General features: G+C 31.8%; 1 protein-coding gene across 1 annotated transcript in view; it reads right to left on the bottom strand.

Annotated features, from left to right (window-relative positions):
• The window catches only part of LOC106677991 (protein tolkin), a 104,206-nt gene that overhangs the window by 13,907 nt on the left and 64,306 nt on the right, over positions 1-25,993 (bottom strand). The window contains exons 3-5 of the mRNA XM_014416247.2: positions 17,068-17,301; positions 13,020-13,198; positions 3,915-4,021 (exon numbers count right to left, since the gene is read on the bottom strand). Of these exons, the coding sequence (XP_014271733.1) occupies positions 3,915-4,021; positions 13,020-13,198; positions 17,068-17,301 (520 nt within the window). The remainder of the gene's footprint in view (positions 1-3,914; positions 4,022-13,019; positions 13,199-17,067; positions 17,302-25,993) is intronic.

Genomic DNA, 25,993 nt, shown 5'->3' on the forward strand with positions numbered 1-25,993 from the left:
TATTTCAAAATGGCTATTACTTTATTATTCAATATGGCAATACTTTCCCTTACTGTATATTTTATATGTATGTAAGTGAAAGTAAAACCAGAATAAACAACCAAAGAATTTAATTTATTTTCTCCTTTAGTTAATCATAAAATTATTCTTTATTTTAAATTTTCACATTGTTTCTTACTGCTAACGATGAGAGATAAACAAAATTAAATTTTTGAAAATTAGGAATTTAAGCCAGACTATTTCAACGAGGATATGCATGCTATATCTGATTTAAAGACCAATTAATTTTACATTGATATTACAAATTCAAACAGAATCATTAGTCTTTTTGGAGACAATAGTAAAAAAGTTTAAAATAGGTGTAAATGAGGAGAAGACCATTGGGGTGTGGTCAGTGAAGAACACAAATTAGTTAAAACTTATTTATTATTGTCAACATTTCGGCCAGAATTTCAGGCCTTCATTAGGGCGACAAATGTCAGGCGACAGGTGCATGTTTTAAGAACAATTGATACTTTGCTGTGGATACTTATGCTTGAGGCCTGCACTTGTCGCCCTTATGAAGGCCTGAAAATCTGAACGAAAGGTTGGCACTAATAAATAAGTTTGTACTTATTTGTGTTCTTCATTGACCGCTCCCCCAACCATCTTCTCCTCATTTATTAACAACTATTAACTCATCATTATAAATAAGGTGGTATTAATTGGCACTTTCTATAGGTCGATTATAGTAAAAAATAGCAATAACATCATACGAATTTACTTACCTTAAATTTGAGCTTCGCAATATTTTTGTTTCTGAGCTAGCTGTTCGTACACCCAAAAATACACACAAAAAAAGAACATTTTGTTGAAATGGTTATTTGAACTCAAGAGAACCCTAACACATGTATTTCTGTTGAAAATTGGAATTCGAAATTTTGCACAATCGCAATACTTCCCTCTACTGTATTGCTCATTTCACATTTAGGTGAGTAAAGTAATACATTTGTATGTATAAATCATGCTTGTTAAATTAGTGCAAATGTTTGATGCTAATAAATAAATAACAAATGTAATTTTTTGTCATTTTAAAAAGAAAATGTTTTGTAAAAGATTTCATTTAGAAGGAATGAGATGTTTTGTTATTTAATATCCTAGTTTTGAACAAAATATTTGAGTTGTGCTAAACACAGTTTTTCAATTAAAAAAATTACCTTGGCAGAGAGTCATGTCCAACCAATTGTATCTCGATTTAATAAAAATTTATCATAAGAAGTTATATTTACAGTTTTGTTTGTTTGGGTGTGAAAATAATGTATATGATTTTTGCAGAAATATAAAAAGTACCGAAAAGAAACAGTAATTTTTTATTACTCTATTTACTTCAGTTTTTATCATAACATTTCTCTAAACTCAGTTCTCATGCAGGTTATTGCTCATTAGAGCTCTCAATAAATATTATTATCCTTCTGGCTTTTATAATAAAAAATGGATTCATATATTTTTTGTAGTTTGTTTATGCAGAAAAATCATTGGGTATGTTAGTGTTTTTTCCAAATTGAAATTCTACCGAAATATAATTCCCTCTAGCAATTTACAACCTACAAAAATAAACCCCCAAGAATTTAGATCACCCAACCCACATTATTATCTCTTCTCAAATCGATTTTCGAAATCAGAATATGAAATATGACATTATTTAAGGTTAAGGTTAATATGTTTTTGTTAAGAAAAAAAAATTGTTAATAATTAAAAATTTTTTTTTTACATTTACTCTAACCTCTTCTCTAAAATACTAAACAGAATTCGACGAAATGTGGGTTTATTCTCATGAAAATAAGAATTTAAAAAATAAATTTAAAGTTTTTGGATGAAAATTTTTGATGGTAAAATATTTTGATTAAAAATTCTCGCTAAAAGGTTTGGAATCGCGATGGAAAGGCTTATCTTTCTGGACCTGTTGGAGTAGATACATTAGTATTTTAAGATATTTATATAGAATTGTTTGTCCAAAAAAAGAAACTTGGATATGTATAATCAAAAATATGTATATAGTCAAATTAAAACTAATATAAGAAGTGAGATGTGAGGTAGCTCGGTTGGTAAGGCACTGTATTCACTAACTCTCTAGAGCTGAGGTGCCGCTACACCCTGGTTTGGCTAAAAAGATTTTGAGATACACCTATCGGGCTAAAAAAAAAATCGCGACACCCTTGTCTATTATTGGTGTGATAATAGAGCAACAATTTGTAAATTATGTATTAATGCCTAATTGTAAATCACCTTGGAGTGTTAAATGCCATTATATATGAATGGATTATTTTCTATTGCAAAATCGAATGGCAATCCCTAGCGGGACCCAGTTTGGTAGCCACTACCCTAGATCAAGTTCGAGTCCGGTCGTTGCCAAACAATTGATTTTAGTTTGATTAGCCGTGGATCGAATTCCGGGCCCAACTAGGATCTAATTAACTGGGCACATGGGTCATTCATTTTGTTGGGGGTTAAATATAGCAGTTGAACGTGGATTCATTCTCGTCTCCTAGTACAACTGTTGGTAAAGAAGATGCGTGTCCTTTCCAACTAATGAAGGATTATAGTGGTACAGTTTTTTTTTTTTTAAATTAATGATTGTTGAAGTTCACATGTAATTAAGTCATGTAATTACATGACATGGGCCGATCTTTGTATATATTAAATTGATCTACTAATAAGTCATCAAAATCTGACAAATTTATTGAGTCAATTAATTTTAGAAATAACTTCATATTTTTGTAAGATATACTAATTTAAGTGTAGTGTATGTGGAGAAGAGGAGACCCATGCGATGGGACATTACAAGAGATAACAGTCAGCCTGCCCGGGACGGCCTGCGGTGGCTTGTCATCAATCTTCGGCTATCGCGGCTATTTTTAGTCAAGTCTCCTTCTGTCCCGGATTGTATCTGTTCACCGGATATAGTTTATTTTTATTTTATAGTTTAAACTATAGATAAGTTGTTAATTATTCGCCTAGTTGGTTGATAAACTTTACGTTTGATGAGAATATTTTTATTTAAATAAAATAAATTGCATCCAATTTAAGTCTCAAAACACTCTTTATTTCTTTAAAAGTCTAACGTTTCAGCCAACTCGGACATCCTCAAGGATAATCTTAAATACAATTTTACACTCACAACAATAATTTGAAAACTTTTTGCAGGCTATTCTGCCCGGGTAATAAATTTCAATCAAAATGACTCTATTTTGTCTCTCTTCACATTCAATATTAAAACTTTTAATTACAAATCAATTTAACACTATTATCTCTTTCTTATCACAGAATCTTTCTTATCATCCTCCCGTCCTAGGAGCGCAAAATTATAGGCCAAGCACATTGAAAAAATATTTTGTTTATGTAGTAAACAAAATGTGTATGATGAGTTAAAAAAAATCTTATACGAGATAAAATTAAAATTGACCTCATAAAGATTATTTTTTGAGAAAAAATGCCTCTCCTCTGATATGATGAAGAGAATTTACAGAAAATCTAAAATCCAACTTTGGTTACGACCGATTTACTCTTTTTTCATAATTTATATTCGTGTTGACCGGGAAGAGGAGGAGGTAACCTTCAGGTGGCCCCTCTCAGTAATGTTTCGTCGATCACTGGGTTCAATGATTCAGTTCTTTGAGGGAATTTCTTTTTACCAAATTATCGATCACTCGCGCAGTAAAACATGCCTGGCTGTAATTAATTAAGTTTCTAGTTGTTGGAATAAGTTCATTAGCAGATCATCGGTACGCAACATATAGCTAGGCTGATCATAAATTTTGTTAGCTTTTAATACCCTGAGTTTAGTATTCCAGGACCAGTACATCTCCTGTTGAAGAATGACTTTAATGAAAGCCCAGTCCGTGACCAACCGTGAGTTTGAGGGATCTAGTACTCACCTTTGAAAAAGTATTCCTGGCGTAGTGCATTATAGAATCGTAGTCGTACGGAAGACCAAGCGAGTTCACCTCCTCTTCTGTCAGCTTGTTGAAATTGTATTCTTGACCTGTAAAAGCAATTTGTTAATTCTAAGCTTAATGTTGGTTATTATATATCTATATTAATAGATTAAAGTAAATTATTCCAGATGTAGGAGGTAATTTTTATTTCATTGGAAGTAGTCGTTAAAATATTACGACAAAAATATGTATTAAAAAATATATTTTGCTAATTATACACTTTCCTGAATGTCAAGAACTATATATGTGTAATATAAAAGTTTTATCAATTTATGAAATCTATTTATAAATAATTATGGAAACTAAAAATTAAAAAAAATATTAGCTAGTCTCCATAGTCAGTTTGATCGAAGATATAAAAACTAAAGTCATAACCATTTTGTTTTTATTGATTCGTGAAATCTTCATTTATTTCCGGAAAAAATATTTTTTTATGTCCTCCTTCCTGGTTATTTCTGACATAAGAAGGAGGGGGGTTATCTAGTGGTAACCAAACTATTCTAACCATGGTGGAGGTTCAAGGTCATTTCGCCCTAGAAATGAAAAGAGTCGAACCCCAAAGTTCGAACCGGCGCCGCCTCAGATTTAGTACATTAAAATTTTTGTTAGTATTTTGTACATTTTATGTTTTTTTTCTTTTCAATTGTTTACTCAAAGATTATTTTTGTTCTTTAAAAATAAATCAAAATTAATTGCGGAATTATTTAACGAATTTCAGTATTATCGTTAAGGTTTACTGAGTATTAAAACATAAAAAATAAATAAATAAAAAAAATGGTTATAATGTTTGTTGAAGTTGTTTATTTGTAAGTTGGGTTTCATTGTCTCCTAGCTATGGGTGTAGTGTTGACATTGTTTTCGGCTCGTAGTTAGGATCAACATACATTGTTTTTGAGTGTTTGTTCCGAGTTGGCGATCTACTATTCCGTTGCTCTGTTTGTCTTCTGCCGCGAACCGAGTTAAACTCCGAATGTGATCTACCAAGTTGCGATGATCCTCGGGCCCTTTAAAAGCAGCTCTGATAGTGTTATATCCAACATGACAAGTTAAATCAAAATCGTTACTTTTATTTTCGTTGAAATCGAAAAAAAAAAAATGTGAAAAATCAATTCTGTTAAGTTGCACACAAGTTGCATCGGTCAGTCGATTTTATCGAAAAAGTTGCTGTCTCATCCCAGGCATATCCCCGTCCGAAATATGTAATTTAACACATTTCGCATAACTATTTGTTTTTGAGCTAGGCAGTTCTAACTCTTAAACAGACCATTTTACTCAGACTAGTTTTTTTGGATTCAGGAAATCTCAAATTATGTATTTTCGTTACACCTCGAATTCGAAATTTTGCACGAACTACTCGCCCTTACCATATATAGGTATATATTCCTTATACCTATAAGTGAAAGTAAAAAATTATTTTACTATCTAAAAAGAAATTTATCTACAATTTCTGAAATTTGGTGATTATTAAGGAATGTATTATTGATTTTATTTGTTTAAACATGTAATGAATATACATAAATATTTAATGTACAAACTTGTATATTCAGCTCTATTGTTGATTTGAATCCTTCACGCTGCCTTTTCTAACAAATGCAGGTCCCTCGTTACTGGGAAATTTAACGAGCCGGTAAATACAGCTTGGGTGCTGTACAGCGTTCAGAAATAGTTAGTCTCATTTGTTTCTGTACAGTTTTTTTTTTTTTAATATTAACACATTTTTCGAATATTGACATAATCTTCCATTTTTTTTGGAGACACATAATCTATTATTAATGCAAATTATGAAATTACTCCGTTGTATAATTTTATTATGTGTCGTCAGTGTTAACTCGGTGTAAAAATACATAATTTATGAGTTACTGAGCCAAATAAATTATTAATCTCTTATCGTCATGGTTCTCTGCGTAAATGAAACTTCCTTAAAGTTTTTCTCTTTAATTCGCTGTTAATTCAGTCTACTTTATATAATCATAATGTTTCACTTTTTTTGCTATTATCTTTGTAGAGACACAACAGTCCACATTTTATATTTTGTGTTAATTTAAAATTTATTTGTAAATTTATTATTAGTACTATTTCAAGTGTGTTAGGTATTCTTTGCAAATGAGGTGGTAACTCATTAATTAATTGTTTCGAGTACTGTTGTATTATTATGTACTATTGTCAAAGCTTTAGATTCATGTTGCATTTTAGTGGTCCACTAATAGAATTATTTAACGATGTCAGTAAATGTTTGTTATTCTAAAAAAAAATTATTACATCTACAAAAACGACATTTCAAGGTTTTTATGGGGATATATTTTGAAAAAATAAAACTTAGTTATTAGTGAAAAAAATATAGGAATGCAGGGCAGGATATGGTACTCAAAACTGTCTTGCACCCTATGAGTATAAAATGTGCATGGTTCTAATTTCGCATTCAAATTAAAATCAATTCCAGTCTTTAGAAAACCATGAGATTAATGATCTATGTTAAATCAAGAAATGAATTTAGAATAATACTCATTAAAAAAAAAAAAATGGTATTATTTTTGTTTTTCCATTTGTGGCTCCCATAATTCATAAATGGAAAGTATGCAATTTTTTTTAGGGGTTTATTTGTTTCGTTTGTTTTTATTTAGTGGCGCCAAACTTCATTGGTCATCAACGCCATCTATATTTTATTTATTTTTGCTTATATTCCTTTAATTTTATTTATTTTTTAATTTGATTATTTATTATTTTATTTATTTATTTTATTATTATTGTTTTTTTTCTTTCGTTCAATGTTATATTTTTGCCAGTAAATGTTGTGATGTTAGAAACTGAAACACTAATTATATTGTTTTATCATCGTCTCCGAGGGTTTTCGAAATATCTGGGTTTAGTCCTAAGCTATTGAGGTGTGGTGTGAAATATGGCCATTGTTGAAAAATATGCCTTATTGTCAGATTATTGTTACATTACTGGCAGTTCGGAAGCGTTTCTTTTGAAATAAGATAGGAGTGGATGAGCCTCGTGTGACCTATTCTCAGCCTGGTCAGTACAACCTCCTCTCTACGGCATTTGCGAATTAAGGTACCTCAGGGCCTGACATCCTTTTTAATAATTTTTAATTTACTCATTGGGCTTTCATTCCACAAAGATTGCCATTTATTTTTGACTTCCTTTCCAAGAGATTTGCTCATTTCTGATGGAGTTATAATTGCCTTACCTCGTCCCGGAAGCGCGAGTGCTTCTCTTGCAGCGTGATCGGCTAGTTCATTCCCTGCAATTCCTACATGGCTTGGAACCCATATTAATATAACTGACATACCCATATTGTGTAAAGTATTTAAGTGAAAATGGATGCAGGAAATTTTCGGATGCTCTGGATACATACAATATAAACCTTTTAAAGAGCTTAATGAGTCTGTAAATATTGTTATGTTGGTGTGGTTTAAAGACAAACAGAAGTGAAGTGCTGCTACTATTGCATTTAGTTCGGCAGTGAATTAAACTCCACAAACTATGTTTTGTTATGTTATGTTTTGAGTTAGTTTGTGGAGTTTAATTTTGAACGTTGAGTCATTAGTTACAAAGGATGATGCTGCTGATTGGTCTGATTTTGATCCGTCTGTATAGATTATAAAGGATTCCGGCATTTTTCTAGGGCTAGTTATTATAATAATACAAGTATTGGTTCTTACTTTCGAAAAAAATATGTATGCATTTATTTCAATAATAGAGATAATCTGCCTAAGAGTCGATTAAAATACAACATAAAATTAGATGATGAGGTAATTAAAATTAACTAATTACCTTATAATTGATATTGAAACATCTACTCAATTTATTTGATTATATAATAGTTTATTATATCAATTTATAAAAAAAGTTGTTCAATCACATTTGGATTGAATTTAAATTGTGATATAGAGAAAAGGAATTCGCCTTACAGATTTATTTATTCGATTAGATTATCATTCAAAGGCGTATATCAATTAATTAAAAGGCGGATGAAGTTTTAATTTCCATAATTTAAGTTGATTTACTGCTAGGTTTCTTAGCAAATCAGGTACCAACTTTATTGGGGCATAGTTTTGTCCCCCGCCCCATTGTCTATTCACGTCTGATATAACAAAAGATAAATTTTCTTCTATAGGCTCGAACTTTAGGCCAAAAGACATAAACTTTTCTGAGCTTTAAAATAGTTCTTATTCTCCCTTGAACTTTATAAATTTTATTACATTGGTAAATGTTTTAATCAAGTGGTTAATTTAAATACATGTGCAATCAATTTATTCGTTATATTGGTTGGGTGCAAAAACAATGCAGGTTTTTAATAGTTATTGAAAATATATCTTGTCTTTTGGTCAAAAATATATATTTAGTGAAAATAATTTCCGCCAGAATCAATGCACGTGGCATACAAAGAGTTCAGTTTTCTCGGCAGGAAAAAAAAATCGTACCCTTGAAAAATGAACTCCCGAAAAGCATTTTAGAAAGTTTTTCTCTTTTAAAAAATAAAAAGTGTGTCAGTAATGGTCAGACAAATGAGGTGGGAGTATTTCGGAGCTCTTCTCGTGCAGTGGTTGTAGTTTTTAGGTTATGTTATGTCTGGTCATAGTGGAGAAGGATTGATTCTTTTTTGAATAATCGATTATGAATAAGTACATCCTTAACATAAACTTCCAATTCATAACATCAATTTCTAAGCAGTATTTTTCGGTGAATGCCACCTTTGAGAAAAGCTGCAAGGAATAATAGCGACTATAGACCACCATACTGTGGTCAAAAATTATTTCGGGTTCAACTGAGGCTTATGAAAATGTCTTGTTGGTTCGCCTTTGTCTAGCCATTGGTTTCCACGCCTTCTGCTATCTTACGAAATCCATTTCTCATGCCATGTCTACTATTGTGACATTAAATAGGTGAGATTTTTTGTTTAACAATGTTTGCGATTTGTATGGTCATGCCTCTTATAATTATTTTAATCCTCGTCGATTGCTGTTTGGAAATAGCCGAAGGAAAAGGCTCAGACAATTTATCGTTCTTTAGAACATCACTGTATTTATTCCCTTATTCTTCAGAAATTGACTTTTGTTGAGAAATCTTGAGCATGTCACCCTGATGATGTTAACCACCAGCTTGGCTACCTTTGCGGTGTTCTGCTCTCTTTGTACTGCACAAACATCTCTGATCTTCGAATCCTCCTCAGATTGGCAAATGTTTGTGTCCAATATTATTATGTTTGTTTTTTCCCTTTGGCTTCATCGCTTGTTAAAACAGTTGCCATATTAATGTAGCTTTATTTGAATTAGTATTTGGTTATTCAGTTCAGTTATTAGTTGAGGCGGGGTTTTTGTTCAGTAAAAAACAAAAAAACGTTTATTTATATATTTACTGTCATATTGGATGGAATAAGGCGATTTCCGTGAACTATTTTATGGTATGTATAAAGCACAATGGTTTTTCCTTGTATTTTCTTGAATAAGACGTCTTTCTGCGGAGAAAGAGGGCTTAGAAACGAAAATATTAAATGCAAAGCCAGTTTTTAAGCCAGAGCCCTAAGGCAGGGGCTTGGGGGCTGCCTTTGATGTCGAAGGCCAGGGACTATAAAGGGAGGTCCTTAGTATCCCTGAAGACATCTGCTTAGGAAGAACCATCTGTGTCTGTTTATAAACGGGGTTAATCCTAAAATAGTCTGTCACCGCTCGAACTCTAGGGATTAAGGTTCACTGATGCCTCTCTTTGTGAATGGTAAGTGTTTCTTGGTATTGTGGTGTTCACGTCCAGGGTTTCAGTAGTTGAGGCTGGTCCATGTCTAATATTTCATTTCGGGGACTTTTTTCAGGATCAACGTGTGGGGACTAATAATTCAAGATTACACAAACGTTCGTACAATTTAAATGACCAGACACTTAAGTTATTATTGAAATAACAATAAGTATGTACTTTAAATAATTATCAGTATTCATGTTTACTAATGGTTGAGAAGGGTCATCCCTCTCAGTATAAAACTAGTATTATGAATAATTGTGGAAAACGGCATTATTTTCAAGTTTCCAAGTTTTCAAGTTCCAGTTTCTTGACCATTGCAATTGTGTCAAGACTTCAATCAAATAAAGGATTTGTGTAAACTATCCCTAATACTATATATAAAAAAAATTGGCTACGATTTTAGGTATATAGTGAAGTTATTGTTACTAATTTTACTAATTAATATTACTTTATACAGAAAAATTATTTGTTGAAAATAGTATGTATTGGGTCTGTTAGTAGTATGGCCACCTTCCTTTAGTTCATCGGTAATGAACCAAGGATTGAATCAAATGAAAAATATTTATCTATTTACTAATACAGCGAAGTTTGGAGAGTTTGAGAAAAGGTTTATCGGAAGAGTGAAAACGATGAGGATGGTGGCGTTGTCAAATTAGAAGAACTTAGGGAAGTGAGAAATTGAGAACTGGAGTTCAGGTGACCTGGGATGAGAGGTGTACGATAGGTCGGAGATTTTGAAGGCGGGCACTGCGACTGAAAGTAGTAGTGTTTGTATCTTGTTGGCCCAATAACAAATTATTTTAGTAAGGACAGATTTATAGCAATTCGAAAAGTTTGTTGGCTGGTACGACTGTCTTTCCTATCGTCGGGTTTTTAAATACTAACTAATTCTATTTATATGCCCATAAGTGGGTTATATATTTACTTGAATTATATACCGAATATTTACCATTTCGGTGTAATATTATTTCAAACTTAAAAACTTTCATATATAAGAAGATGCCCAGGGTTGCGGTCAAAAGAGAAACAAAAATAGTTTACAACTATTTATTTTCCGACGTTTCGCCCCACTTTGCAGGGCTTCATCAGGGCTGTTCAAAGGTTAAGGTTGAACAGACATATATTTAAAAACTTTTTCTTTTACACTCATTCTTAATTAATAAAAAAAAAGTTTTCAAGATCGGCATCAAATCAAAGGAACATGGAATTAGCATTAACTAAATAATTTTCACAATGTATTGAAAGCGATTGAAAAAAAGTAATATATCTCTTTATCGACCCTTTTTAAATAAATGCAATTTTCTGTTATATTAGATTTGTGTTGATTTTAAAAAAAAAAAAGGTTAATAATAGTTGTTAAAAGTAAGACTTTGCGAGGTTAGCATAGCTAATGTTTAAGATTAAGCCTCTATGCACATATTTTTAGGACTTGTCATCAATGAAAACTCAATTTCCGGGCGCCGACATTCTACAAATGTGCCACCTACCAGAGTTCCGTAGGTTCACAACGTTTTAAGATTTATTTTTGTTTTCTTTTTTCCTTGGTCCCAGAAAATATTTTATCTCCCATTGCTATTTTTAGGTGAAAACTGATATTTTAAACTTATCCATTTGTTGAATCCACAAATTTTGTTAACAGACAGACCTTTCCCGATGTTATAATTTATGACTGAATTATAATCATAAAATTTATAATTGAGACTCTCACAAAGGGAAAGGTTGTAAATAAAAAAAGATCTAATTTTCCTTTATTTTTGGAAAATAAAGCGTTCTGGCCTATGTTATAGAAAAATCAGTTAGTCAATCGGCAAAATGGTAGCTAAACAATTCAAGATTTTTTGAAAAAATAAAGTCTTATTTTATTACCTGTATGAAACATTTTTGCCTTCTGTTGTAAAATTTTGCGTCTTAGTGTCTTTTCCATGTCAATACCTTAATCGTAGAATTTAAAAACAAACTTTTACCAACATATTTTCGGTTTCCACTTTGTAACTTATTTTTAGTACACTTGACTTAAGTAACTTGGGAAGTCAATCCCAGGCAGGTTGCAAGATGGGGGGCAATCCATTGTCAATCAGGTTGTGACATTTCACTACAGAAAAGGTGAATGAAACCAAAATTATATAGAATAATAGCAGTGCTTTATTTGTTATTTCAATTATTTTTATTATATTACTAATTTATTTCCCTTCTAGGAAGGGAGGAAGAAGAAGTGGGAATGAGATAAGGGAGGGGGTGATGATGAAGATGTGAAAAAAACTTTCTGGTGTCTAAATATAAAATATATTTTTAGACTCAATGTGATAAACTAATTTTTACTACCAATAATCGTTTAGTTAAGCGTAAAAAAATAAGTAACTATACTACCAGGGCTTCTCTAACGGAACTTAACCAGTACCAGTACTAGTGCCGAAAAAGGAATTTTCCCACTAATACTTTTTTTAGCAGGCTCACTTAAACGGTCGCTGTGATATTATTTAATTTAAAAATAGTTGAATATAATAAATTAATTGAAAATAGGACTGGATAATTGTTTTGTTTTTAATTTTTTTTTCTTAATGTTATATCCTCTGTAATCCATAGAGGATATAACAAGTATGTGTGTATGTAACAAGTATGTGTGTATATAACAAGGATATAAGTGTGTATGTGTTTTATTCAAGTACAAATTCAGCTACAAAAAAGTAGAGAAATAATTAGAATAACTTTCTTGCTATGGAATCTCGTTTAAAGAATTATTAGTTTAATTTATTTGTTGGTTTTTCTACATTTAAAGGACCATTATTAACCGGTCTAGGCCCTTCTACTGACAGAGCTTTGTAGACCTCGGACAAATTATCCTTTCATTATCATTTAGTCAGTAATTTCGAATAGTGTTACTGTTTTTTCCCATAACCCCTATTTCTTAAATTTATTGGTTTTAGTTTAAATATATATATACCAATATATATTTCGATTCCACACTGTTTCCTTCTTCTGTAGTTGTCTAAATTTAAAGGAATTTTTGAGTTGTGATTTTGTTGTAATGGGTATTATTTTAATTTTATAGTGTTACTGCTTATAATACCTAAGAGCTAAATCTCTGGCTGACCGAGTGCATTCAGTAAGAGAGTCAAAGTATAATTGATTTTATATTTATATTTTCATTTCCTAATTCTTTACCGCTCTCTTGATTTTTGTTTATTTTTAAGAGCAGCAAATCTTCTAACTGTACTAGATTGACTGATATATTTTCAATATATATCAAAAATATTGAATTACGAAGTAAATTACAATGAAAAGTAAGCAATAAGTGTAGCATACCTGTCATGATGTTGTCCCTGACAATGAGGACATGGTTGTCTCTGTCCGGACGAGTGTGTTCATGCCAGAATCCTACCACATGTCCCAATTCGTGTACAACGATGCCAAACTTGTCGCAGTTCTTGCCGATGGATATCGCCTGGGCACCGTTGCCTCTCTTGCCGACGAATGAACAGCAGCTGCAAATTGAATTATATAAGTTAGAAGAAAAAATAATGTCTCATCGTTTTAAGCCGGACAGATATAGAATATCAAAATTAGGGATAATAAAATACTTGAAGTTGTTGAATTAGGAAAGAAATAACAAATTAATTACTAGCCATAAATTATAAAAATTTAAAATCATAAATTATATAATTACATATACTGCATATTTTTCAATGGGTTATTCCATATGAAATCATTTTAGGTCTAAGCCTTTATGTCTACGATTAACATAAACATATTTGTTTTAGAAACTATGGTGAATTCACTATAAATTTGTTTTATAATTATTGTTTCCTTGGTAAATTTTTAATATTGGTATTTAAAAATATTGGAAATAGTCGGATTTCGCTGTTGTGTATCACAAAACTGCTCGCAGATTTACTACCAATGGTTCTTGAGGGATGCCTAATAGCTCATCGTATGTTCTTTCAATGGACATGTGATAAGAAAACTCTTAAATAAAGAAATTATTTTCATTTGTTTTCAAAATTTTTATTTTGAAAAAACCCAAATACAGCATTTCAGATTTAAAAAGTTTTCCAGCTTATACTTAGATCCATGCAAAATTTCAGTATGGAGAAAATATGGGATCAGGAGTAATTAAGATCTAGATGTTACATAGATACTGGAGTTGGTCCTATAATAAGAAAGAGTAACATAATTTTCAGAATGTGTTTCTGTTTAAAGAGACAAGTCATAGTTAACTACTAAGATTATTGTGGCAAATTTGACGTATTAAAATATTACACTTACTACACCATTGAACTAAATTCATATTATAATAAATAATTATCATTCCATAATTATATAAGTTACATTATGTTTAATAATACTAGCTGGAAGTGAATAAGTGATATTATTTAATTAGAAGATGTTAATGATTAATTTTTATTAGGGATCAGTCAGTGATAGACAATATTTCAATAATAATTTAATACGTTGGTTGATAAAAATTTGATAGTTTTAAATATTTGAGTTGAGGAAGGGCATATTATAGCAGACACTGGAAACGGTGAGTTAGGTATTAATTTCTGTTTCTTGTTTTACTGGATCGTAAAATTTAACAGGCTGCCTACCGCCCGATCAAGGGAGGGACTGCGTTGTTTTGTCAACATTTAGGTTTTAGTTTTAAAAATAAATGTTTATTCCTATACTTTGCTCGCCAGCTACAAAAAAAATACATAAAATATTTTTCATAAATAAACTTAAGTGTTAAATAAACTTTCGTTGTTATTTTACGTGGAATTATTTAATAAAATAATGTGGTTGGTATGGTGCATGCCAGATATAATTATTTACCTCGCTTCCCGTTTTTGAGCGGTGAATAATACAGATTACCATTTAGAAATACTCGAAGGAAAAGGCACAGAAAAATTATCATTACAAAATCACAGTATTTTTTCCCTTGATATCCAGAAATTGACTTTTCTGAGAAATCTTGAGCATGCAACATAAGTCACCCTGATGGATATTAACCACCTAAGCCCTGTTTCATAATAAAGTACAAACTAATACTATTAGTCTTGTCCATTTCATTTAATAAAATTACACTGACTTGTACAACAGTAACTTGTATTTTAGTACTTTTTAACTCCTGATGTATCAATAATAGTCATCCCTATTATGAAAAAAATAAGTATTAGTATAATTAACACGTTGTTTCAATACTTGTATTATGAACTAATACTATTAGCTTTCATTATGAAAGAGGCCCCAGGGCTCTGTTTCTTGATGAAAACTAATAGTATTAGTTTATAAACACAAGTATACAAACTACGAAGTACTGACACTAATAGTTTTTTTTTCGTAATGGAGACGACTATTAGTGATATTACAGGAGATAAATAGTATTAAAGTATAAGTCAGCATTATGCAAGCTAGTGAAATTGAATCAAGTAGAAACTACAAGACTAATAGTATTAGTTTGTACTTTATTATGAAACAGGACCCAGCTTGGTTACCTTTGCGGTGTTGCTCTCTTTGTACTGGACAAACATCTCTGATTTTCGAATCCTATTCAGTGGCAAATGTTTGTGTCCTATATTATTCCGTTTGTTCTTCTCCCTTTGGCTTCTTCGCTTGTTAAAACAATCGCAATATTAATGTAGCTTTACTTGAATTAGCACTTAGTTATCCTGTTTAGCAAACAGAAAGAACCGGAAAACATGCTGTTACACCATAATCGTGTAGTGAATACTCAAAATGTGCAAAATCGTGCCGTAAAAATTAAAAATGTGTATAAATCAACCAAATCCTGCAATAATCAACTTTATTGTTTCATTTAAAATATTATTAGGTGGAAATTCGTTTTAATGAAATTAAACTCGCTAAATACTCTCTATATTTATGTTAGTATTCATAAAAAACTAAACTACTCTCATTAAAAACCTAAAATTATGTACATGATTGAAAAGCTATAAGAAAGTTAATTTTATTAAATTATTATCTATTACTATTATGATGGGTGGAATTCAATTTTTCAACTTTCTAAATTAACTCAATTTTAGATTTTAGAAAAAATATGCAAATCACTCTATTAGGAGTGAGTATTTAAATACTCATCCAAGCAAAATTCCGTTTTTAAATTCCCCTATAATTTCATATATCATGTTCTTCAACTAACTTCACAATTGTTTATATACTTATTATATCATTAACAAAAAAAACTAACGTATGTCAATATAGAAATTGACTATTGAATTGAAGTCAATGTAGAAATTTTTGATTACAATTGTATAGGTACATTTATATTAACCAGACCAATCGATTTTTTGTTTAATTTCATTTAAGATAAGATACATAGGCAACATATGTATATATATTTTGAAATACCCACTTGCCATAACAAAATCAGACGAAAGGACTGGGAATCCAAGTTAAAAATAATAACACTGAACGTTCTCTATAAAAATATTATTCTAGAAAGTCTTTATCATAGTTACCCGAAACCATTGGTTAATGCTATTCCAAGAACATTCGTCACTCATGTTTACTTGTTTTTTTTTAATTCAATCTTTATATGTGTAAGACGAGCAAAATTGTAGAGAATCCCCTAATAAGTTGCACATATAATTAGTTTTCTCTCTTGTCTTATCCATGATTGGAATTCCTGTACAGAATTGGCAGAAATTGAAGCAACCTATGGAACAAAAGATGCAATTGCACAAATTCCGGCCTCTAGTTATTACGCTATTGATGTTTTCAATATTTTTTAAGATCATGGATTTTCATGTTAGATATAAGCTGAGGACAACCTTAATGTAGAACATAAATATATTTCTAAGATATATAATGGATGTAGTCAGTAGTCAATTGAAGATCTTCCCCAAAAAAGGTTCTAAATTTTCTTCAGCCTCTTACATTTGAATAAATTAACATATTTTAAATTTTTACGCTTAATAGTTTTCTTTAGAAATCCAAGCTGCGGCGTGGGTTCGAATCTAGCCTGAAGGTGAGGGGGGAGGGTTGACTTTTATTTTGGTATGAAAACTTGACCCCCACCCAATTTGACCCAACTTGACCCCACTCTGGTTAGATTAGACTACTTACCAGTATAAAACCACCCCGTATGACCGAAATAACCAGATAGGGGATATTAAAAAAAAAAAAAATAGGTTCATTGCTGTGTTTAGCGCTTGCAATAGTAGTCAGGTATGGTCGAAAAGATAATAGTTTTGTTAAATTTCACAGTTAGAACTTTTCTAGAAGGAGCCCTTTAATTACTACCGATTACTATAACTTATTAAAATAATAATAAGTATATAATTTATAAATAATAATATATAATTTAATAAAATATTTTTCCTAGACTTATCAGAATATCGTTCATAATAATACTTACCCACAAGGTCTTTCGGTAAACAAGATATAATTGAGGTGTTCTTCTATTGGCTCTCTCTCCACGAACTTGACGCAGGTGAAGTTTTCCCAATGGCGCATGGCTTGCTTGAAAAGCGCTTTGTGTGCACCAGAAAAGTTACCGTCAATCTCGTAGGGTATGACCCCATACTCCCAGACCCGGTCCTTCCTCGCCGTTGCCGCTCTTCTCTTCCTGCCCACTGGTTTAACCGTCGTTCTGGAAAAAAAAATTAATATTAATACCATTAAACTCAGTTATACCTCATTAAATTGTTTTGTTTTTTCAAGCAATTGTTAACGCTCATAGCATTAATTTCCTTTCATAGTTTTATTTAGTTATGTCCTTTATATTTTCCTAATTTAAAATTAAAATGCAATAATTTATTTTGTAACTGCTAATAAAACTATTATTGCTGTGTAAATATGCGAGAATCCTTGTTCTTTGATAATCGTTTGTTTAAAGTTCTTTTTAATATAACTAATTTTCCCTTTTGTTTGACAATAGACAATTAAGTCATGTAGACAACTTAATTCACTTAGAATTTCATAAACTAGTTGTTAAATTGCAATTAATGCAAAATGCAAATATTTATTAAATAGGAAAAACTTCCGACTCTGACAGAACTTCTGATAAATACTTTGAATATTTAAAGGGAAAGGAAGAATATATACTTTATTCGAAAACATTTCAGTTGGATTTCTGAATTTGTTATTTTCTAACAAGTTAAAAGAAAATAAAAAGTAGAAGTATGAATCGAAAAAAAAGAGAACATTTACAGGAGATAAAATAAGGGGTTCTAAATTCGAAATAGGATGAGAGATATAATTTTCACCAGGCAGTTATTGGAAAACCATCGATGCCTCTTGGTACAAATAACGAGAATTTCACATTTATTCCCCTCTCTGGTTATAATGTTCTTTAATTTTTTTTTTATGTTATTTTTCGATTTCGACTTGATGATGCATGTTTGTCTCTCACTTATACTTTTGTTAATACTTGTTTTATATATTTTATCGTTTTTTTAATTACCGAGTACCTTAATAATTAATGATAAGTAATAAGAGTTTTCCTTTGCCATTTTAACTTTAATCTTTCTGGAAATAAAACGAAGTTATTGATTTAGTCGACGAGTTTCGTTTGTCGTTTATTTATAACGATTTTCTTTCATTATATTTATAAAGTTGAATGAGTTAGAGCCTTAATTTATATTTGGGGAGACTTTTGTTGCTTGATCATAGTGTACCGCTGTCGATCACTCAGTTTCTTGACATGTACAGTTTTGTACACGACAGAACAGATTTAAGACGAAATTTGCAAACAGCCGGAAGTGTGGTTGCGTATATTGTTTTGTACTTAACTAGAATTTGGTTTTTTACCTCAAAAAGTGACAACTGTTGGTTTTGCTGTTTATTTTAATAGAAGATAACGTCCTGTTATTAGTTTTAAATTACATCATGCCATACGTCTAAAAATTAGGGTGGGTATATATCTTCAAATTCTATTCATAAATTAGATATATCTTTGATGCGCGGTCACAAGGGCTTAAGTCGAAAATATGAATTTTTCAGGGGAGTAAAAACAAAGCTCAAAACATTATGTAAAATCTAATTATTGATATTTTTGTAATTGTTATTTATATAAAACAATATAGTAGTCTTAAGCATAAAACCTTATTACCAACCGGTAGTTCTGATTTGGAGTCTTATAAATTAGTAGTTTGTTTTCTAGTGAAAGATGAGAGGTCCGACTGAGTAGTCGGTATAGTTGGCAGAATCGTCTGTTGAGTTCTTGTCTTTTGAGTCTAGTATGTTGGTTCCAGGTGAGTCTTTTGTCCAAAATGAATCCGAGGTATCGCACTGTGTGGAATCTGGGAAGAGGTATATTATGAAGAGTAACAGGTGGACAGAAGCTTCGGCGGAGAGTGAAAGTCACATGGGTGCATTTCGATTCATTGTCTTTTATCCGCCATTGGTTGTACCATTGCTCAATCCGGGTGAGGTGTGTTTGGAGATTAGATGAGGCTGTTACAAAATCGGGATAGGAGGATAGGATAGCTGTATCATCAGAAAATGTTGCCAGGGATGTGTCTGGAGTGATGGGAATGTCAGCAGTGAAGAGGATGTAGAGGACAGGACCCAGGACACTGCCTTGGGGAACTCCTGCCTCGATGGGGTAGATATTTGAGTACTCAGAACCACTGCGAACTCGAAAGGAACGATCTGAGAGGTAGGAGCGGAGGGTAAGGTTTGGGGTAATATGGATTTGAGCTTAAAAAGCAATCTGGAATGCAACACCCGGTCAAAAGCTTGCGCTATGTCCAGAAAGGCACCCGAGCAGTATTGTTTCTTTTCAAGAGCTGAAGAGATATAGTCAACGACTCTGAGGCCTTGTTGAACTGTGGAGTGTCTAGAACGGAATCCAAATTGACGTGCGGGAAAACTCTGTGATTCAACGATGGATAGGATACGTTTAAGGAGGATTTTTTCAAAAAGTTTTGAGAGGATTGGAAGTAGGCTGATTGGTCTATTATATTGGAAGCTGGATTATTAGGAGGTTTTCCTGGTTTTGGAAAGAGAATTATGATGGAATGTTTCCAAAGGATAGGGAAATGGGTTGTTCTTAGGATACAATTATAGAGATATGTAAGTAATATTATAGCTTTGGGAGGAAGTTGGCGAAGGATTTGAGGTGTCAGAAGATCATACCCTGGAGATTTACGAGGAGTTAGCATCCTTAGTTGATATTTGACCTCAGAAGGGGTGACTGCTCTAGGAGGTAAGGAAAGTGGGATTGGTGACGATAGGTATTCTTCAATTGTTTGGGTTAGGTCAGTATGAAGTTCAGAATGAGGAGTGAATGTATGAGAAAGGTGAATGGCTAGTTCTTCCGCTTTATCTTTGTCGGATGCTGCCCATGTGCTATCATTTCGTCGAAGGGGGTCGGAAATATGTTTGGATTTTAGGATTCTTTTGGTCATGTTCCAGAGGGAATTGTAATGAGTAGAAAAGGAAGAGAGATAGGAATTGAAGGACTCGGATCGATGGTTGGACAATTCCCTCGTAACGAGTTTACACTAATGGTTATATGTGCGTAGATCAGAAGGATGTCTTGTGCTTTGCCATAATGTTCTGTACTGGCGCTTAATTTGAATGAGGTCTTTGAGATGTTGTGGTAGAGGATTTGTCTTGCGTTTACTGGGGACATTATAGGGCAAGGAGACAGACCAGACAGCTTGTTGGATAAGGTTTGTGAAGGAATGGACTGCGTCATCTAGGTTTTCAGGGGTTTTTAGGGAAACTTTAAGATCGATTTGGTCTGTTAAGATTCCAGTTTACTGGGCCCCTTATGAACGAGGGTGGTGGTAGTACAGGAATTGGGGATATGGAGATAGTTAGGATTAGTGGACTATGGTCTGAAGTTAGTGAGTATTAACATTCGAATTGAACAAGTTATTTAATTTTATTAAGTTATTTATTAATTAAATAAAATTATTGTTTATTATTTCACTTTTTTCTTTTGTTTAGTATTCAAAGAGGGAGTCAAATATCAATTCCCTCAATAAATTAAAGGAATCATGTAACGTACATTTTATGATTTTTAAATCTAGTGTAGACATTTATATGAATTAAAATAATCTTGGTTGTTTACTTTTCTAACAATGGTATGATATTGAAACATCTGGCTCAGTTTATTTATTATGTAATCGAAAATAATTTCATTAATTGTTATGACGTTATTGAACAAAGGATTTCGAAATTTTCTTATCTTCCTCTTGTCCTTTGTTAGTTCATGTTATTGCTCTCATAGAGAAAATAAAACTAAAATACGTTTTTATCACATTTTTTAATTTATGAATTCAATTTTTAGGAACGAAAACAAATTTTGTTTGGTTATTTTTCTCTTTACTTTGGCTGAAATTAGGAGTATTTGGGATGGTATAGCTTAATTTTTATAGGTAGCTTTCCCTTTACCAATTTATATTTATTTTCCAATGAAATACATCACTTTTTGACATTATATGGGGGATAGCAACTTTATTTTCTATGATACATCAAAGACAAGGTATTATAAAGAAGAAAAACGGATTATGAGGCCCATTTTTCAAAATGGCGGCAATACCAGGATTGGATGTGCTAGCTCATTTTTTGTTTTTTATTTCGAAATGTATTGTATTACTAAGATTCATATCTCTCGCATTTTATTTGGAGGTAAAAGGACAAGTTACTTAGGGTATTAGTTATAGAGGTTTTATAGATTTAATGAAATAAATGCACCTATTTCAAAGGACGAGGAACGATCGTTCAGTCTATGCCAATCGATTTTGCAACCATTCAACGATTTGTTTTAAACACTTAAAGATGTGTCATATTTTAAAATTTATTTGATGAGAATGATGAGTTTGGTGAATTTAAATAATCATTAAAATTATTTATTTTTTAATTTGTATTTATTTTTAATCATTCCAGACGTCTCTTAACAAAATAAAAAGTTTTATATCGTTCTATTTTCAGGCCTTTTAAAGTTGAATTTCTATATATTTAGCATTTCTATTTCTTTTATAATATATTTATGTATAAATAATTAGACTATTATATATATATTTTTGCTTATTTAGCACTTAAAAATTCCATACTTGCTGGCTGATGGTAGGTTAACTAAATATTTTGTTTTTATTAAGGTATTATTTCCTGTTACTGGAACTGTTTCCAGAGACACTACAATCACAGCAAACGTATTCCATTGTAGAGTGGTCCTTAGCAGCTAATGGAATCTCCTCCTCCCACCGCCTTCTTGATCTGATATTCTCGAATTAGGCTTTATCTAGCCACCAATGGCCGCCTTTACACGGAGCTCCCTTCCTTGGACCCTTCCGATAATCACCCGGAAGTTGGCCATCAATTAAAACTTCTTATCTTTTTGTTTAATAGCCATTGGGTCGGAGATGGGGCCGTTAATTTACAATTTTCCCAAAGGGTGTTGGAGAGGGGGTGGATAAATTTTCTATAACGGAAGCTATAACGGAGGAATGCAGCATCCCACCGTGATTATCTCTTTAAGGGCTTGAAGGGTATTCTACTAAAAAATTGAAAAAAAAAAAAAATGAATCTTTTATTTGTGAGATAAGCAGAATTCAATTAATAGAATTCCGCTCAAATATAATACACTTCTAATTTCATCTGCAGTGTTTGGTTACAAGAAAAGTTTGACAGATAGTTTTTTATTTTTCTTTATTGAAATTTACAATTGTACATAATTATACTTTTAGTAAATCTGATGTAAGTTACTATGGAGTGATACAAGGGTGTAGAGAAACTACCATTGGTAGCACTCTAATCATATTTCTACAATAGAAGGTCTCAAGGCCACCTTCTTTTCAGGCGCCTCGGAGGATTGTTAGGAATAGAAGAAGAAGCAAAGCTAGAAACTAGAGGGTTTTGATGGTTAGGCAGTTTGTAAAGTTAGGATTGATATCTGGTTCGGGCTAGATCGGTTACATATAGAACATTAAGGTCTTTATGGATGATTTTATTTTAGACAAAATAAAGAGCATTGAGGATTAGAATGCTTAGGTATGCTCATTACGGATTTTTTCCTCCCAAAATCTGTACTGCACATGCTCCGTACTGATCTGCACATTCAAAATTTATTATTGGAAAAGACCGAACATTATTTTATCAATATTATTTAGAGTGATCAATATTCAGCGCCAGGAGTCTTCGCAGTTTCTGATTCACTTCTGCGACAGTTTTGCCTTTATTATCACCAACCCTCTGGATATAATCATTATAAAAGTGCTCTGGGCTGCCCCGCGTATTTTTACTTGTCGAAATAGCTTCCATTGTCAACCTACGTTCTCTATATAAGTCCTGAATGCTGGGAACTGGGGCTTATTTGACGACCTGCCTGTGTATGTGAAACTAAAAAGACATGGACCACGCGAGCTGTCAGTAAAAAATAACTTGTTGAGGTAAGTTATTAGGCGCAGTAGTAGCAGCGTGGCAATGCGCCAGTCTACCAACCCAAAGGTTGTCAGATCGAGTCCCGGTCCCACCCAGGCTTTTTTCAAGCATAAAATAATACAAAACTCACTCACAACCTCCCCCCGGGTATTTGTGAGGCCCGTTAGCCAATTGGTGGCACTCAAAAAATAGGCGTGGGAGTGACGAACCCACCCTACGAAAAACCACGTCAAGAAACGCGCGATGTATTAGAAAATAGAGCGAGGACTTAGACCTCCATGGTCTGTCCATATAATAATAATAAGGTAACTTCTTAATTTGCTTTTTCCATTGCTATTAACTCAATTATTTAATTATTTGTTACTGGCGCGGTGTTGATCTGGTTGGCGATTCGGGGATACTTGAATGTAGAAAAGGATGAAACTAATTTTCAATCAAAAAAGGGTTTGCAAAAGATTATTATCAGGAACTGGAAAGCTGGGCGTTTTAGAGGTCAAAACTTACGGATAATTCATTACAATTGAAATTCATTAACCGAGAAGGTTAAAATAGAGGAAACTAAATGAATATAGATGGTTCTATCGTTTAAGTGCAATTGCCTAAGACGAAATTTGGTCAGCTTAAATAAAAATAATTATGGGGTGAGCCCGTTGGGGCATATCCTTTTTGATAGTGCCGCGATCTTAACAGCGATAATTATCTTGCCAATTGCCTTAGCTAATGACTGTCGTCTCTGAGAACGACCATCCTCCCGGCTCATTCTCCAGAGCCTCTCCAGTTTTCCGGTTGACAAAACGCTCAACTGATTTCTTCAATACTGCTTCTGAGTATATTGTAACTGATGTAATCTATATTCTTTTAATCTATGTGTTATTCTTATTCTCGTAAAATGTATCTAGTTGTTTGTTCTTGGTAGACTGATCTACTGCCGTGACTATGAATGATGTTCTGATCTCACATTACCGTCTAAAATTGAATTTTTTTAGCGGGTCACTGAAGAGGATCTAGGAGGGTGAATTCCGGTGAGCGAATTTGTTGATCGGGTGAATTGAATAATTGAGCAGAAATGAGAAAGAAAAATAGGAATGAGTGAAACATTTGTATTGGTTTTACAGACCGAAATGGATTGTAAAAGGAAACTGTAGGGATGAAAAAAAAATGTTTATTATATCCTATTATTGTATATCTTTTTTTTATGATTATACCATGTACGTGTAATGTATATATCTCCGATTACGGATTGATAAGTATGCTGTGTGAGATAGCAACCTAATGTATTTAGGCAGCATAGATGAATAAATGAAGTATTTCCCAGCTATATTCTATATTTTTCTAATAGTGTTTAGAAAAGCAAAAGGAAATAGAATGGGTAAAAACTGAAGCAATTAATATTTTCCATTAACTTTATTCTTCGATGTAAGGCTTAGCCATCCTAAAAGCTCTATGTCAATACAACCAATCACTTTCTAAACACGTCTGTCCACTGACCGAACCAAATACGTAAGATCAACCCTAATATAATCTAACACTCCCATCTACGTTACGGTCTATCTCCTCAATTATATTTAATCCTCGTGCTTCTTCAGTTTAAATATTTTGTGAAATTTTCAATTTTTAAAAAAGGTTGCCACGTTTCTCATCAGTAACGAACAGTAGAAATAATAATAGTATACTAAATTCTAAGTTTTAAGTTTCTTGAAAGAAAAGACATCATAAGCAATTTTACTACTGAAAAACAATTACAATTTAATTTAATTTTTCCCATCCTACCCATGGAAACGTATTTCCTCCTAGATCTTCATCACTGACACCGTCTCCGTTTCTGTTTATTACCAAATATTTATTTTGAAGGTAAATTTTTATTTTGGTATTTATTTATATATCTTTAAAGAAAGTGGTTTAATATTATTGGATGAGATTGTATTGAAACATTAGAAATTTTAATGCATGATCTAAAACGTATTAAATAAAATGAAAGTTATATTATATTTATCTAAAATTTGTTTTTGGTTTTCTCTCTGGATTTTATTTACTGAGGTTAGTTTTCATTTGTTTTTTTGGAATTTAATAATTGTTTTGATTAAGAATTTGTCACAACTAGAAATCAAGCTTGATTTATATGGGGAGTCTTGAAGCGATCCCATTTGGCCAATTTCTTTGAATTTATGCATTTTATCACTAATTTTTGTATAGTACTTAACGCAGTGCGAAGTTTATATATATTTTTTGGTTTCTAGGTAATATAGGATGCATTCTGTTTATTCTCTTACACTACAAATCCATGGATGAGCATGCAGCTATATCAAAAGTATAAAAAAATTCACAACCGTTATTAGTAATATATTTAATATCGATGTAATTGTACATGTATTTTTATGGCATGTAATATTACATACTATTAAATATAACTATGAAATATAATGTAATTTTTATATTTAGGGTAATTAAATAAATACAATTATAAAACTGTGAGAATTTACTGACATACTGACCAGAAAAAAAGCGTAAAAAACAAAGAATAGGAAAAAACAATAAAAATTAGGACGATATACCTCTATCACATACAAACTCCAAATCCAGCTAAATACAGGAATATAGATTTAAGGATATTTAAACAAACTACAAAAAGTTATTCTTGTATATAAGTATTCTTTAAAAAGGGATAATCTCACATTTCTGAGTTGAGTATATTTTAATATTTAACTTATTTGTTTTTGGATGAAAAACCTTGAATATTCTGATATATTTTTTAAAAAATATATAGTTCATTGATAATTAATTTTTACACTTTAAAGAACTTTTACTTTTTTTATATTATTCCAGTAAAAATGCAAAAATTCGAAAATATCCATTTTGTTAAATTCGCCCCCTTTATGGATCACTGATGAAATGGAAATAAAGGTACCGAAAAAAAAATAGTTAACTACTTGTTAAATATGCTACCTATC

Source organism: Halyomorpha halys, unplaced genomic scaffold (genome assembly GCF_000696795.3).
Source record: "Halyomorpha halys isolate HHAL.00 unplaced genomic scaffold, Hhal_1.1 Scaffold116.1, whole genome shotgun sequence".
In the NCBI taxonomy this organism is placed as follows: Eukaryota; Metazoa; Arthropoda; class Insecta; order Hemiptera; family Pentatomidae; genus Halyomorpha; species Halyomorpha halys.